At 37.2% G+C, this 13137-nt stretch overlaps 1 protein-coding gene across 4 annotated transcripts in view; it reads right to left on the bottom strand.

The window, feature by feature from the left end:
* spag9b (sperm associated antigen 9b) overlaps window positions 1-13137 on the bottom strand; it is a 70677-nt gene that overhangs the window by 18188 nt on the left and 39352 nt on the right. For 2 of the 4 annotated variants that reach the window (XM_055175616.2, XM_055175618.2), the window contains 5 exons: window positions 4905-4988; window positions 3275-3485; window positions 2607-2700; window positions 2283-2404; window positions 1368-1425 (listed from right to left, as the gene is read on the bottom strand). In XM_055175616.2, the coding sequence (XP_055031591.2) occupies window positions 1368-1425; window positions 2283-2404; window positions 2607-2700; window positions 3275-3485; window positions 4905-4988 (569 nt within the window). The remainder of the gene's footprint in view (window positions 1-1367; window positions 1426-2282; window positions 2405-2606; window positions 2701-3274; window positions 3486-4904; window positions 4989-13137) is intronic. The other 2 variants (XM_055175617.2, XM_055175619.2) reach the window with 1 other exon arrangement.

Here is a 13137-nt window from a genome sequence, read left to right as displayed (position 1 = left end):
TCCGGTGGAAATCTCGTGTCAACAGCCCACCCAGAAATCCCCCCACTGACAAAAATGCTGATGTGTCAAATACTCATTTTCCCCGCTATATGTGGTGATTTTATTCTCATTCCCGCAGTTTAAAAATCACCTTGGTTTCCCATGTCACAAACATGTAACCAATCGCATCAACAGTTGAATGAGTGGATCAGTAGTTCGAGTCAAAGATATTATGTATGGATGCCGCATAGACTTGACGTTGAAATGATTGCAGCACAGCTGCTTCAGCTCTGCTTTTGTGCTACTTACACATGCAGGGTGACTGCTGTCTCCTGTTAATATCAGTGCAGTTCACGTATGCAGTGTATAAAACCGGACTTAGCAGTTGTGTGGCTGAAACTGACAAATGTAGCATCTATCTACATATATATCTATGGTCCAAGTTGGCGTGAAAGAGTGGGTGCTGGGACTATTTTGCATATTCATATGCATATGTATAGTCCGAGATGTTCGATTGAGTAGAGGTTGGAACGAATTCACATATTCATAGATCTGCGTATAGTAAATGAGGCAAGGGTGTAGAGATAAATTCAAGCTGTTTTAAAGCATAAAGAAATTACTGTGACAGGTAAAACTTTTATATATACTAGTATGACGGTCAAATATGCGTTTTAACTGATAAAATTATAGACTACAGGGAGACTTTAAAAGTTAATATTTAACTTATGGAATGTTTGAGAATTCCACTTCTTCAACATTCTTACAAATCACTTATAATTTATCTTAGGAAAGTTTGTAATTTTGGTCTTAAAGGGACCCTAACCTAGGTGTTTTCAGAAATATTAGAATAGTTTCTGGTATCCCCAAAATGTGTTTGTAAAGTTTCAGCTCAAAATACACCACAGATCTTTCATTATACGATGTTGAACATCTGTGGCTGCATGAAAAATGCACTGTTTTTGTATGTGCTTCTTTAAATGCAAAAAATTCTGATCCCCTTCCTGTATGCAAACTAGGGAATAGAGCACTTAGATGTGCTTTAAACTACATCAAAATATGTGTCTCTGACAGAAGGTTGAACTACACACTCATAAGGCGGAGTCTGTGAGAGGTTATGGTTGAGGCGTAATCAATGTGACATCACATTGATAGGGGATCCCCAACAGCCTGTTTTGTGTTGTGATTTAAATGAGATTACACAAAAAAGAAAAAATGGATGTGTTTCTGCACACACACTTTTCTCATTTTCTGATAGAAACACATTTAAAAGTGCATTTTTTTAGGTTATGGGGGCTGTAAGAATGTTTTAATGAACCCGGCCCCAGAACTGTTTTGCAAGTGTCGCATTTCAGCATACACGACACAAGTAACACTGCACCATATCTTACTTTGTCTCCAGTAGCTGAGTGTTTTCATGGATAAGGTGTTCAACTTCTCGACCCATACCTACAACACAAATACATATTGTACACAGATACTTATGCAGACCTCTGTAGACCCCAAAAAATGCTGCCATCACCAAGACAAAATACTTAAAAGAACAAAAACACCAAAATAGAAAAGCAGGAAATGACTCTTACCAAAAATATTAAGATCTAAAATTGCCATGCGAACCAAAGAACAAAGAAAAGATTACTAAGTGACAAAGTGACACAATCAATAAGGAATGAAATTAAAACACAACATATTTATTGTAAGACAATGAGAGGATAAAATGAGAAACAGTGTAAACATACACACCAGAGTACTCGTCTGGACGAAAGAAAAGACCAAGAACGACACATGGAGGAAAACAGCATGATTAGACAGACTGGACTTTGAATGTTAGTGAATAGTGATGGTAACAGTGAAGACATCCATTCAACAACATAAGATGCATGCTTAACAGTTAACAAGGTTATAGTGCAATGGGAACAAATACTACACCAACCGACAAGCGCATCGTACAACGACTGATAAAACAAAAGTATAATAGCAACCAATGAGGTCAACTAAAGAAACGACCAAAGTTGGCATTTTCAGTCACATTTAAATGCTTTGGTGGACACCATTGAACTATGGATGGAAAATGCGTACATTGATATCTTACTCACTACACAGACACCAATCCACCGTTGAACTAGACAAAAACATTAAAGGCCACTGATGCTACACGGCATATAGTAAACAATGACCCAACCAACTTGTCGATTACTTTTTTTTTTTAAATCATTTGTTTTGCAAATCCCACTTAACCAGTAGTGTACTGTAATGGCAGAAAACATCACCGTTGCCCATCTGAGACCTGGCTAATTGAAACTTACCCAGCAGATCAGCACCTTCATCCACATCTCCTATGAGATCATTTCCTGCCGACGAGAGCTCCTCAAACAGAGAGTCAGTGTTACGGTCAAAGGCCATGTTCTCTATTCCTTTAGTAGGAGTGCTGGAGAGATGGAGACCAACATAGAGAAAGAAATGTATCCTGCTAATAACTTCTAGACGAAATACACAGTGAGTGGGTTTGGTATGGAGCTGCTCCTTATCTTTAAACTTTGACAGTAAACAAATGAAAGCTGCTATTGACCTGTAATAGGTCAAATTGATAACAAAAACTGTATACGCATGATTGAATCAGGGTGGAGTACCTGGACCCTTTGCATCCACTAAGGTCCATGTCCAGTTCTGGTGTGGACTCTATGATCGCCTGCACCTCTGATCTCTCTGCACTCTCGCTTTGACCTGAGACAGAAAATGAATGGATCAGTAAAATTTGCCTAAAATGATGCACATGTGAGAGCATTGTAGTGCAAGAATATTGTTTAAAAAAAAATTTTTTTTAAAGGGCACCATTATGCAAAATCCTGGGTGTGAACACAACCACCATACAATTAAAAAAGACTAATTGCATTTTTAGTCCCCATTAAACCAAAGCGGTCTCATTAGACATGCTGTTTTGATTCTCTTATTAATGTGACATCACAATGACAAAGCCCATCCCACAGGCACTGACTGACAGTCCTGTATTACCATAGTTTCCACCCTCAGCGAGTTGTACACTGTCTGCCATCTCCTAATATTAAGATTGTTTCAGTCTGTATTCACAGCTATCAGATCTATTTAAACTAAAATGCTCACTGTTTTTCAGGTAAGGGAATGAGGAGCAGTAGTTAATTTGCATTTAAAGGTACAGACTCAAAAACTGTGCATTTTTCTCCCACCCAAATATGGACATTTTGGACATACTATAGTCACCTGCGTGAATTTGGTCCAGGGTAACAAATGTATACAATATATCTCTACAGTGAGGAGTCACCTGTAGATGACATCTGTTTTGTCAAAGCATCCTGTGATCTGATGTTTTTACTGCTATCTGGCTTAGCGCTGCTTGAATCCAGGTTTCTGTTCAAACCCTCTGCCTCCTCCGTCCGGGGCGGGTCCACTGATGCCATGGCAACGTCTGATGTTCCTGTGGACATGGCTGTGGTGGACTTGGAACCTCCCATACTGGCATCAGAAAGTTCATCCTGAAAACAAATTCAGGTGGCAGTAAATAAACCGTGACAGACCATCATATATTAACATTTGTTTTTAATTCTCAGCAAGAGAACACATGGGCCAACTTACAGTAGACTGAGCGCAGTTCACATTAATCATAAAGACACAATGGTTTAAGTACAAAAAGCCAACACTCGTGCTCTGCACACCATGCTTTTAAACATTTCTCTTGGGCTATAGGCTAAAAAAAAGATATTTTTAGCAAATTTATTTGGAATTAATTTTATTTTGTAAAATTAATTTGTTGGGTTTTTAGTAACAAAAAAAAAAACACTAAAGAGTTACCATGCCTAATTTAAGAAAATCAATCATCTCTAACACACATGATCCTTAACGTGCTATGCAGGGTTCACACCAGGCGCGGTAGAGGCGGCAAGCGCGAGTGATTTACATGTTAAGTCAACGCAAAGACGCGATTCCTCGCAAATTGAGCGCCCCACGCATATTGAGCGTTGCTGCGGGAAACGGGCGACTTGAAAAATCTGAACTTTTGCGGATTTCCGTGCCGCGTTAACCAATCAGGACCTTGCTGTAGTAGTGACGTGATTACAGGAAGTGAGCGGAGTCTCAGCAGAGTAGCAGAAGCCCCTCCCATGACGCGAATATCCACGTGAATGTCTCGAATGACTCGAATTTCACACGCAAATGAAGCGAGTAAATTCAAATGTTCAAGTGTCCAACTACGCACAAATAGCGCGTTTTTGCCGCCTCTACAGCGGCTGGTGTGAATGCACCATTACTATGCAGGCGTTATCAAAATCTACTGACTTTAAAAATGGTATAAACATTTGAAAAGTCCATCAGAACCTAAAAATACAGAACATTTTTATTGATTAGACTGAGGTTATATTTGAATAATAATTGATATAAACTAATACAATGAGAAAGCACATGAATTTAATGCTCTAATAACAACTTTGCGAAATAATCCAGGTCATTTTAATCAACTTAATCTTAAAGTGTGTAATATATCAGCAAATTATGACAGTTTCCAAACTATTTCAAACATTTTTCCCATAGTACATAAAAGCAAAAAACAGGTATTTTTAACTCAAATACACAAATGTTTTTTTGTGTGACCCCCTCAAGGTGGTGCAACGAACAAACACTTCATATTTAAATTAAAATGACCTGGAATATTATTTAAAATATAGCATAAGCGACAATGCACGTAAACAAAATCAACCACACACATGCTGATTGCAACCACGACTATGCTTTCAGGAATATTGACTATTGTAAATATTTGTGGTTGCATGCAGCAGTTTGTGAACTATGAGTTATAAGCACTTCTAATATCAACACAAAACGGTGAGGCGTGGTGACAAGCCGACTGAAGACACTACACTGCATTGCGCTTGCCATGGCAGACTAACGGAGAGGGCTACCTGACTGGTGTTGGTCCACGGGGTTTCCAAATTCTCATGTGAACTCTTACCTTGCCCTCTCCTGAGGGACTTATCTTCCTCTAGCTGCCCAGAAAGAAATGTACAGTCAGACACATGCAAGCAGCACAGCACTGCCCCCTTTCTTCTGTTTTTATAATGCACCAAGCTACTATAGATGGTTGATGGGCACTGCTTTGCAATTGTATAAAAATAAATCACACCAGTCCATAACACAGACGTATAATGTCAAATTCAGATTAAAGTGTAACTACAAAATACAAAAATGCAGCATGAAGTTAAAACAATTTGGTTTTGCAAGTCAATTGAAGCTACTTTTTAAAGTTATGACTTGTGATAAGTTGCCAAAACGTAGAAAAACAAGTTGAAATTCAAAAAGTTAATGTAACATAAAATTTATATTGAATTTAAACCTGATCTATGAGGTTATATGTAATGGTTGTTGAGACTTTTTTAGTGTGTAATTGTGTATTTGTTGTTACTGTGAACTCCAGTAAACATTCTTTAGAAGTCATAGACTAACTTTTAAAGTCAAACCTCAATGCTTTATATTTTTTTGTATTTCCACTGTCATTTTAACTTTTTTGATATTTTCATAATATCTGTCTGGTCTGTGTTTTTATCCACATGCATTGTGTAGCAATGCTGACATCGCGGGCACGCCCATCGAAATTTTCAGGCATAAACACTGTTTTATGCCCGCACGGGACGTTTACAACGCGTCTCATGCTATATCCAATCCTCGTCACATGGTTGTAGTATGTTTTCACTAAATACGACAATAAATATTTCAAGTCCCGACCACCGGAAACATTTGATATTTTGAGCTTTTAACCGGGAGATGTTTTTAGTTCACAGCAACTGTTTGAAAATTTTTGTCACTTTCAACCGGTCGGTGTGCTTTCACTAAAGTCTGGACACTAATGAAAGGTAGGTGGACCACAAAATATATCTTTTGTATTTATATAAATCGCGGAAATTTGAATATTACATTTATGGTAATAGACAACAGTGAACGTCATGTCAGAACGTCCACTGCAGGCATCGTTCTAAAAACCATGGTTATCATGGGTCTGATGCCCATTCCAACTAAAGTTTGATGCCCATTCCGACTAAAACAGTATTTGTTCATACTTTAATTTTGAAAGAACTAACAAAATTCTACCTTCTGTTAAATTTTCATGCAAATATTTGATAAAATGAGAAAGTTACAAGCAAAAACATGTGAATAAGCAGCATTTTCGCTCACACACATTCCATAGACATCCATATATAACTTTTTCCTCTGATTTCTAATATTAAAAATATCATAACTTTCTCAACCTCAACGGATTTTTACAATCCAGGTATCTTTGTATATGAGAATGTCTGCTTTGTCTAGTTATGTGATACATTTTGAGCTTTGGGGTTTTTAAAAATGTTTTCATCATACCTACATTGTGCATCTTTCTGACCTAACATTAAATATCATATTTATAATAAAAATCGTAACAGTTTTTCGTCTGCTTGCTGGTCTAAAGGGCTATATTATTTGGTATATAGTGATGCTAGTTTAACTCTTTCCCTGCCATTGACGAGTTAACTCGTCAATTAAGAGAAAACGCTTCCCTGCCAATGACGAGTATTTCCGCAAAACTGCTATTATCCACCAGGTGGGACTCTTTCACAACTTATAAAACCCGGAAGTATCGCCCTAGGGCAAACCGCTGTATGTCCGTGCAAGTTTTGAGGATCGCTCTGAATCTGATCTCTATCAAAAATTCTTTACAAAAATACAATTATCTCAGCTTTTTGCTCAAAATTTTTGAAGAAACCTACCCATATTTGAGAGGTGATAAAAGAGAACTAATGAAGGTAGGATGAAACTATTTTTTGTTTGAAAGCATCTGTTCTTTCAATTGAAATATTGTATGTTTATATATTTTAAGAAGAATATTTTCTGGAAGGCTTTCAACTTTTGTAAAAATCATGAAAAAAGCTGGTGACTTTAAAAAAAAAAAAACACTGTCCGGAAAACAGTTAAAGGGGACATTTCACAAGAATTTTTATAAATGTCAAATAAATCTTTGGTGCCCCCAGAGTATCTATGTAAAGTTTTAGCTAAAATGCCATATAGATAAGTAAGGGATAATGTAGAGGCAGCCGGTAGTTATTGGGAAATAAGCCCCGACAGTGTGATCAGGACCCGACGCGAAGCGGAGGGTCTTGTATCACACTGAAGGGGCTTATTTCCCAATAACTACCGGCTGCCTCTACATTATCCCGCTTATTACACGGCTACTTGTCACATAAGAAAAAAACCGGACATGAATTTGAATTTGAAATGTTTTATTGGCATATTTGTTTTAAATTAACATGTTTATCCTTCCGCGAAACGTTGCACAGATGCATAAAATGATCGTAATACCTTATTAAGATCCTCTGCTTCATACTTGTCTGTCTCCATTTTTTCTCTTTTAGCCAGTCTTTGAGAAGTTTTAATGCCCATTCTGTATTTTTTTGCGTGTTAGCTTCGTAGCTGTCATGCTCTATTTTGTCAAGTTCAGTCTCAGTAAGCTCTCTGTGTCTTGTCGTGGTTGTCCAGTGTTTGTCACAAGATGGCGCCAAACAGCAATCTTTATTGATCTTTATTTGTGCGGAGCGATTTTACTCGTACAAGTCCGGCTATGCGTTATTATTTTGGAGCGGTTATTATTTGAAAAGAACGAACCTACAAATGTCTCAACTGACCAATCAGAATCAAGCATTCCAGAGAGCCGTGTAATAATTTATTATAACATATTAAAATTGCCATTTTGTAGGTTTGATAAAAAATGTGCTGTTTTTGGTTGTGTCCAAATGCAAATGAGTTGATCTCTGCACTAAATGGCAGTGTCGTGGTTAGATAGTTCTGATTGACATATGACCTATTTTTTTTACATGCTTGCAGAGAATGATTTACCAAAACTAAGTTACTGGGTTGATCTTTTTTACATTTTCTAGGTAAATAGAAGCACTGGGGACTCAATTATAGCATTTAAACATGGAAAAAGTCAGATTTTTGTGATATGTCACCTTTAAGTCTAGTAAATGGGCAAACAACTGCAATATATTTGTGTGGCACATCTCTAAGGCAGTTGCCCTTAAGCTCTCTGAAATATAATCTGATTTTTTATTAATGTGACTTTCCAAACAGCACCTGGTGAATCTCATTAACCCCTTATTAAAAATGTGTTTGTTATGGAAGATAAACAAATTCACAGGAAGAGCCGGTGTCACCTTGCATGAGAAAAATGGATTAAAGCATTCACTGTAAACAGAACAAAGGCCAAACTTCAAAGCAGTCTGTACTTTACTGTCACCCTGACATATGCACACAACACAGACACAAAACCCTGTTTGCAAGATGCTCCCAAACTCTCTCTGGTTGCCATGGCAGCATTTGCCCACCATCACTCAGTGTGGCAGTTCTGAGCCATTTAACCTGAGGAGAGGCTGACATCAAGTCATGGCCTAGTTTTCTCATCTCTGTCAGAGGGCTGCTGAAGCAACGCTGAGCACATAATGAAGTCTAGAGGATGATATGGAGAGATCTGCAGAGTCACACAGCACACAAGAGCCACTCTGTATCACCCCATGGGAAATGTGATGAAGCCTTTGTGCTACTGGGAACATGATGACTCAACACTGGCTCTAAAGGGGTCAGATAATGACACATGCAATTTTATTTCTCTTTCAAAGCAAGAGTGCAAACAGACTGTACATCTCAGAACTCCTTCTCCTACTTTCTTTCAAAACTTCCTCATTCAAAGTCTCTTTCTTGACACCACACTGCAAAAATAAGTTCAGGCAAGACTTTCAGCAAATTTCTGCTATTCAGCAACTATTGCAAGTATACAAGTGCATTACATTTAAAACTCACTTTGGTGGTGATTCAGGCTAATCAGATACTTTCCCAAGAATTGCCTAAATGAATAATCTCTGCATGCATGTGAATTTAGTACCAAACTTTCAAGAACCTATATTATTATTAAATGCCTCGGTTCTCCACCTTTTTCACAAGACGCAAAATTACCTATTATGCTTTGCTCATCCATGTAAGCAAGATGCTTAACTCTTTCCCCGCCATTGATGAGTTATCTCATCAATTAAGAGAAACATTTGCCTGAAAAACGTGTTCCTGATGAGTTTTTATGGTAATCTGTAATAACATTTACCCAATTTATAAAAAAACTGAAGCAAATTTATTTTGTTTTGTTTTTTTGATAATCGTTCTGAATCCTCAAACAAAATTCCTTCACAAAAATGCAATTATTTCAGCTTTTTGCTCAATATTTTTTATTTTTGATGAAAAATATCCATATTTAAGAGTTTATAAGCAAAGAAAAAAATAAAGATAGGATGAAATGTTTTTTCCCGTTTTGTTTGTTTGAAAGCAGAAGGTTTGCTCTTTCATTTGATATATTTGTATGTTTATATATTTTTAGAAGAAAATTTTTCTGGAAAGCATTTTGTTAAACTTTTGTGAAAATCACGAAAAAAATGCTGGTGGCAACTTTTCAAAAAAAGCATGGCGTGGAATGAGTTAAAGAGCACCTATTTCATTGCTAAAAAACAATGTTATTTTGTGTATTTGGTGTAATACAATGTGTTTGCGTGGTTTATGGTTCAAAAAACACATTATTCTCCACATATTGTACATTTTTGTTGATCCAGATATCCCTAAGCTCTGATTTGGTACAAAGCTCATCGATCTGAAAAGCGCAGTTACCCCGATTGACCAGCTAATCTGTAAGTTGTGATTGGCCTGAATAACTCTGACGTCAGATGGAAATGTGACGCACCCTACCATGTTTTGAAGATTAGCTCACAATGCAATACTGACAGGAATTAATATCACTAGGGCTGGAACGACGCGTCGACGTAGTCGATTACGTCGATTACGTAATTACGTCGATTTGCCGGAAATGCGTCGATGCGTCGCATTGTTTACGTTTGCAAATGAAGGCGGCTTCAGCTCCGACCGGATAATACAAGTGTTATACCAAACAGCCAGAACGTGATCAAAAGTGTGGGCATACTTTAAGCAGAGACCAAATAAAACACATACTGTGTAAAACTGAAATGGCATACCACAGCAGCGCAACATCTGTGCATGATCATCTTAAAAGAAACAACCTGGAGCTCTCCGACCTCAGAATGACGCGACGGCAGCGTAAGTATTTGAATTTTTACAGTAAGTTGTTATACAACAATAGAATCAATGCAGGCATATATGGTGCTTAATACAGCTGTGTTTACATCTTAGTTTAATATGAGCTGCGAGACGCCTGACAGACACGACATGCATCGCGTCTGGGCAGTATGTTAAAACAGTAAATAAAGAGCGGGACATGTTTAACTTTTTATATTAAGAAGTTATGAAATAATAAGTTACTGTGTTACACTGAGATAGGCGTGTGCCCGCGTGCACTGAAAGCCAGCTGGCAGCGCGGAGTTCCCATAGCTTATTTTTTTGCTATGTGCGCAGATATTATAAAAGCTCGTCTCGTTAGGTATTCCTGACATGCGTTTATTTAAAGTAACAGCAGCGTAAACGCCGTTTATAAAATATTAGAAGATCATGCTAACTAAATTTGTATTTACCCGAGACTTAAGAAAAGTTAAATGTTAAAGTTGATGCTAAATGAGAATGCAGTAACGTTACTACTGATAGTAATAATATTCACAGTAATAATATAATGGTTACATTTTATAATAAGGGTTCATGAATCACAATGAACTTATTTTTACTTCAGTCTGAACTAATGCTGAGTAAATGCATGTGCTAATCATAAACTAATGAAGAGTCATCATTGAGTACAACATGACATGTTTTTTAGTTAATGTATTAATAAACAATGATTTCATGTGAGTCATTTTGTAGTTAATGATGACTCTACATTAGTTTATAATTAGCACTAGGGCTGGAACAATAAAGAGCGGGACATGTTTTTATATTAATAAGGAGTTATTATTCAGTTTGATTTATTTTTATTTTACTTCTTTAATATTAATATATTTTATTTGTTTAAGGTGAATAATGCCCCTTTTGCACTGTTTATGTTAGGCTGAATTAATGTTGGACTTGTTTTTATGTGATTTGTTATATTTTCCTTGGCACTGGCACTGTTTGTGTATTTGTTTAATTGAGAAAATGCTTCAATAAAATGTTGGCATTAATAGCAGATGTTACATTTATTATTTGTAAAAAAAATCTTTAGACTATTCGATTAATCGAAAAAATAATCGATAGACTAATCGGTTGAAAAAATAGTCGAAATTTGCAGCTCTAAATATCACCTTTACTACCGAATCTGATCCAGAAAATGGAGATGACCAAGCGGATCGATCAACTTTACCAGAGTGGCTTGAGCAGAACGTAACAGATTGGTAAGGTAAGGATTAGGGCTGTCACTTTTTATTCGATATTCGAATATGCATTCGAACATGACGTGACATATCCGTATTCGAACTATAAATAAACCATCCGGTTTTAAAATGCCATGTTTAGCGCATTTTTTACAGTAACACCTCATAATAGGAAGGAGGCTGAGAGTGAGACCGAAGGCAACTGTGCGCAAGAGAGGGAATCAAATTGGACCAACATGAACCTAATGTGCATTTCAAGATAGAATTTTAGTTTGTATATAAAATTACATTTTTGTTTATAGTGTTAAATATTATAGCAGAATATAAAGCTTGTGTTAATACGTTCGCATTATAAAATTAGCATGTATGAAGATAATTTCATCATTTTTACAACGCAATGTAAACTTTATATTAAACAACAACAGCATTTGTCTTGTAAACGGATTTTAAATGATCATGTGCTGACTGTCGCGCGTCACACAGACGACAGAGTCAAGTGAAATCTGCTTAAGCGGTTAGTTTAATTTCATCTCAAGTGTCAAAGGGTTTGCGCTATCTATCATTAAAAACGGTCAAGCAAACAGCACGCGCAGAGATAATGCACTTGTCTATGACGGCTCACAAACGCGCGAGATAGTCTATGTATGTGTGCTTGTTGTCAATGAGATTTCTTCTCACAAACAGGCTCAAGCGCGGGACATGTGTGCTTGTCAATGAAGGGCATTATATCCGCGGAATTCAGCGGAGTTTTCCGCCGAAATCTGCGGGCGCGGATTTCGTTTGGGCTTGGCTGTATGCCTTACTCCTGCAGCTGTTCAAGTTGTCACCTGTTCTGAGTCGTTGTTATTCAGAAGTTGATAACCTGCTGTTTCAAACATTAAGTAAAAAAAGTAATGCAGACAGCCATGTTTATGACTGTCACTGTTAATAACTTCTCCATTACGTCCATTACGTTTTTTTGATGCGCGGGGGGCACCTAGATATTCGAATATATTCGGATACATTGCATGATATTCGATATCCGTTCGAATTTGATTTTTTTTTTAAAAGTGACAGCCCTAGTAAGGTGATGATAAAATTTTTTGTATAGCAGTCAATCACTTGTTGGCATTTTTATTGATCGAGTCACAAAATAATAATGCAGCTCCTAATGATATAATGAGTTCTTATGAAGTGACGGGATGAGTCTGTGCATGACATTTTTTACAACAATGTAATCCAAAGCCTTCAGCAAATGTTCCAGTATATATTCACAAAAGCATGAGCTTCTTGTGTTTATTGGTGGTTGGCAAACCAGCTTCTGGTGCATTACCACCACCTACTTAAACTGGTGTCTCGCTTAACTGACATCCAGTCTAATAAGTGGCAGTGATGCCCAGAAGCGAACTGTGAATTTTCAAGGACCATAGTTTTAACTAAAAATCTACTGAAGAAAAAATGTCACCAACATCTTGGATGGCCTGAGGGTGAATAAAGTAACAGCATTTTTTTTTAAGTAAACAAAAAGTGCTCTAGAACAGTGGTTCTCAAACTTTTTCCGCGTGCGGCCCCCCTTGTGTATGGTGCATTCCTTATGAATGTATTTATAAAATGTCATAGAACTGGGGCCCCCTGGCACCATCTTGTGGACCCCAGTTTGAGAGCCACTGCTCTAGAAGGTTTGTGGTTTTAATCATTTACATGACCATCACACACTTTTGGGCTCCAGCACTGTAAAACATTTTCCTTACTACCTTGCTTTTTAGCTGAAAACTGATCTGTATCCTCCATAAATGTCTGCCTGCATCAGGGACACTCACAGAAAGGCTTCAAGGTCAGTTATACT

This window comes from Misgurnus anguillicaudatus, chromosome 4 (genome assembly GCF_027580225.2).
Source record: "Misgurnus anguillicaudatus chromosome 4, ASM2758022v2, whole genome shotgun sequence".
Classification (NCBI taxonomy): Eukaryota; Metazoa; Chordata; class Actinopteri; order Cypriniformes; family Cobitidae; genus Misgurnus; species Misgurnus anguillicaudatus.
The sequence above is the reverse complement of the archived record's forward strand: the minus strand, read 5'-3'. Positions and strand labels throughout refer to the sequence as shown.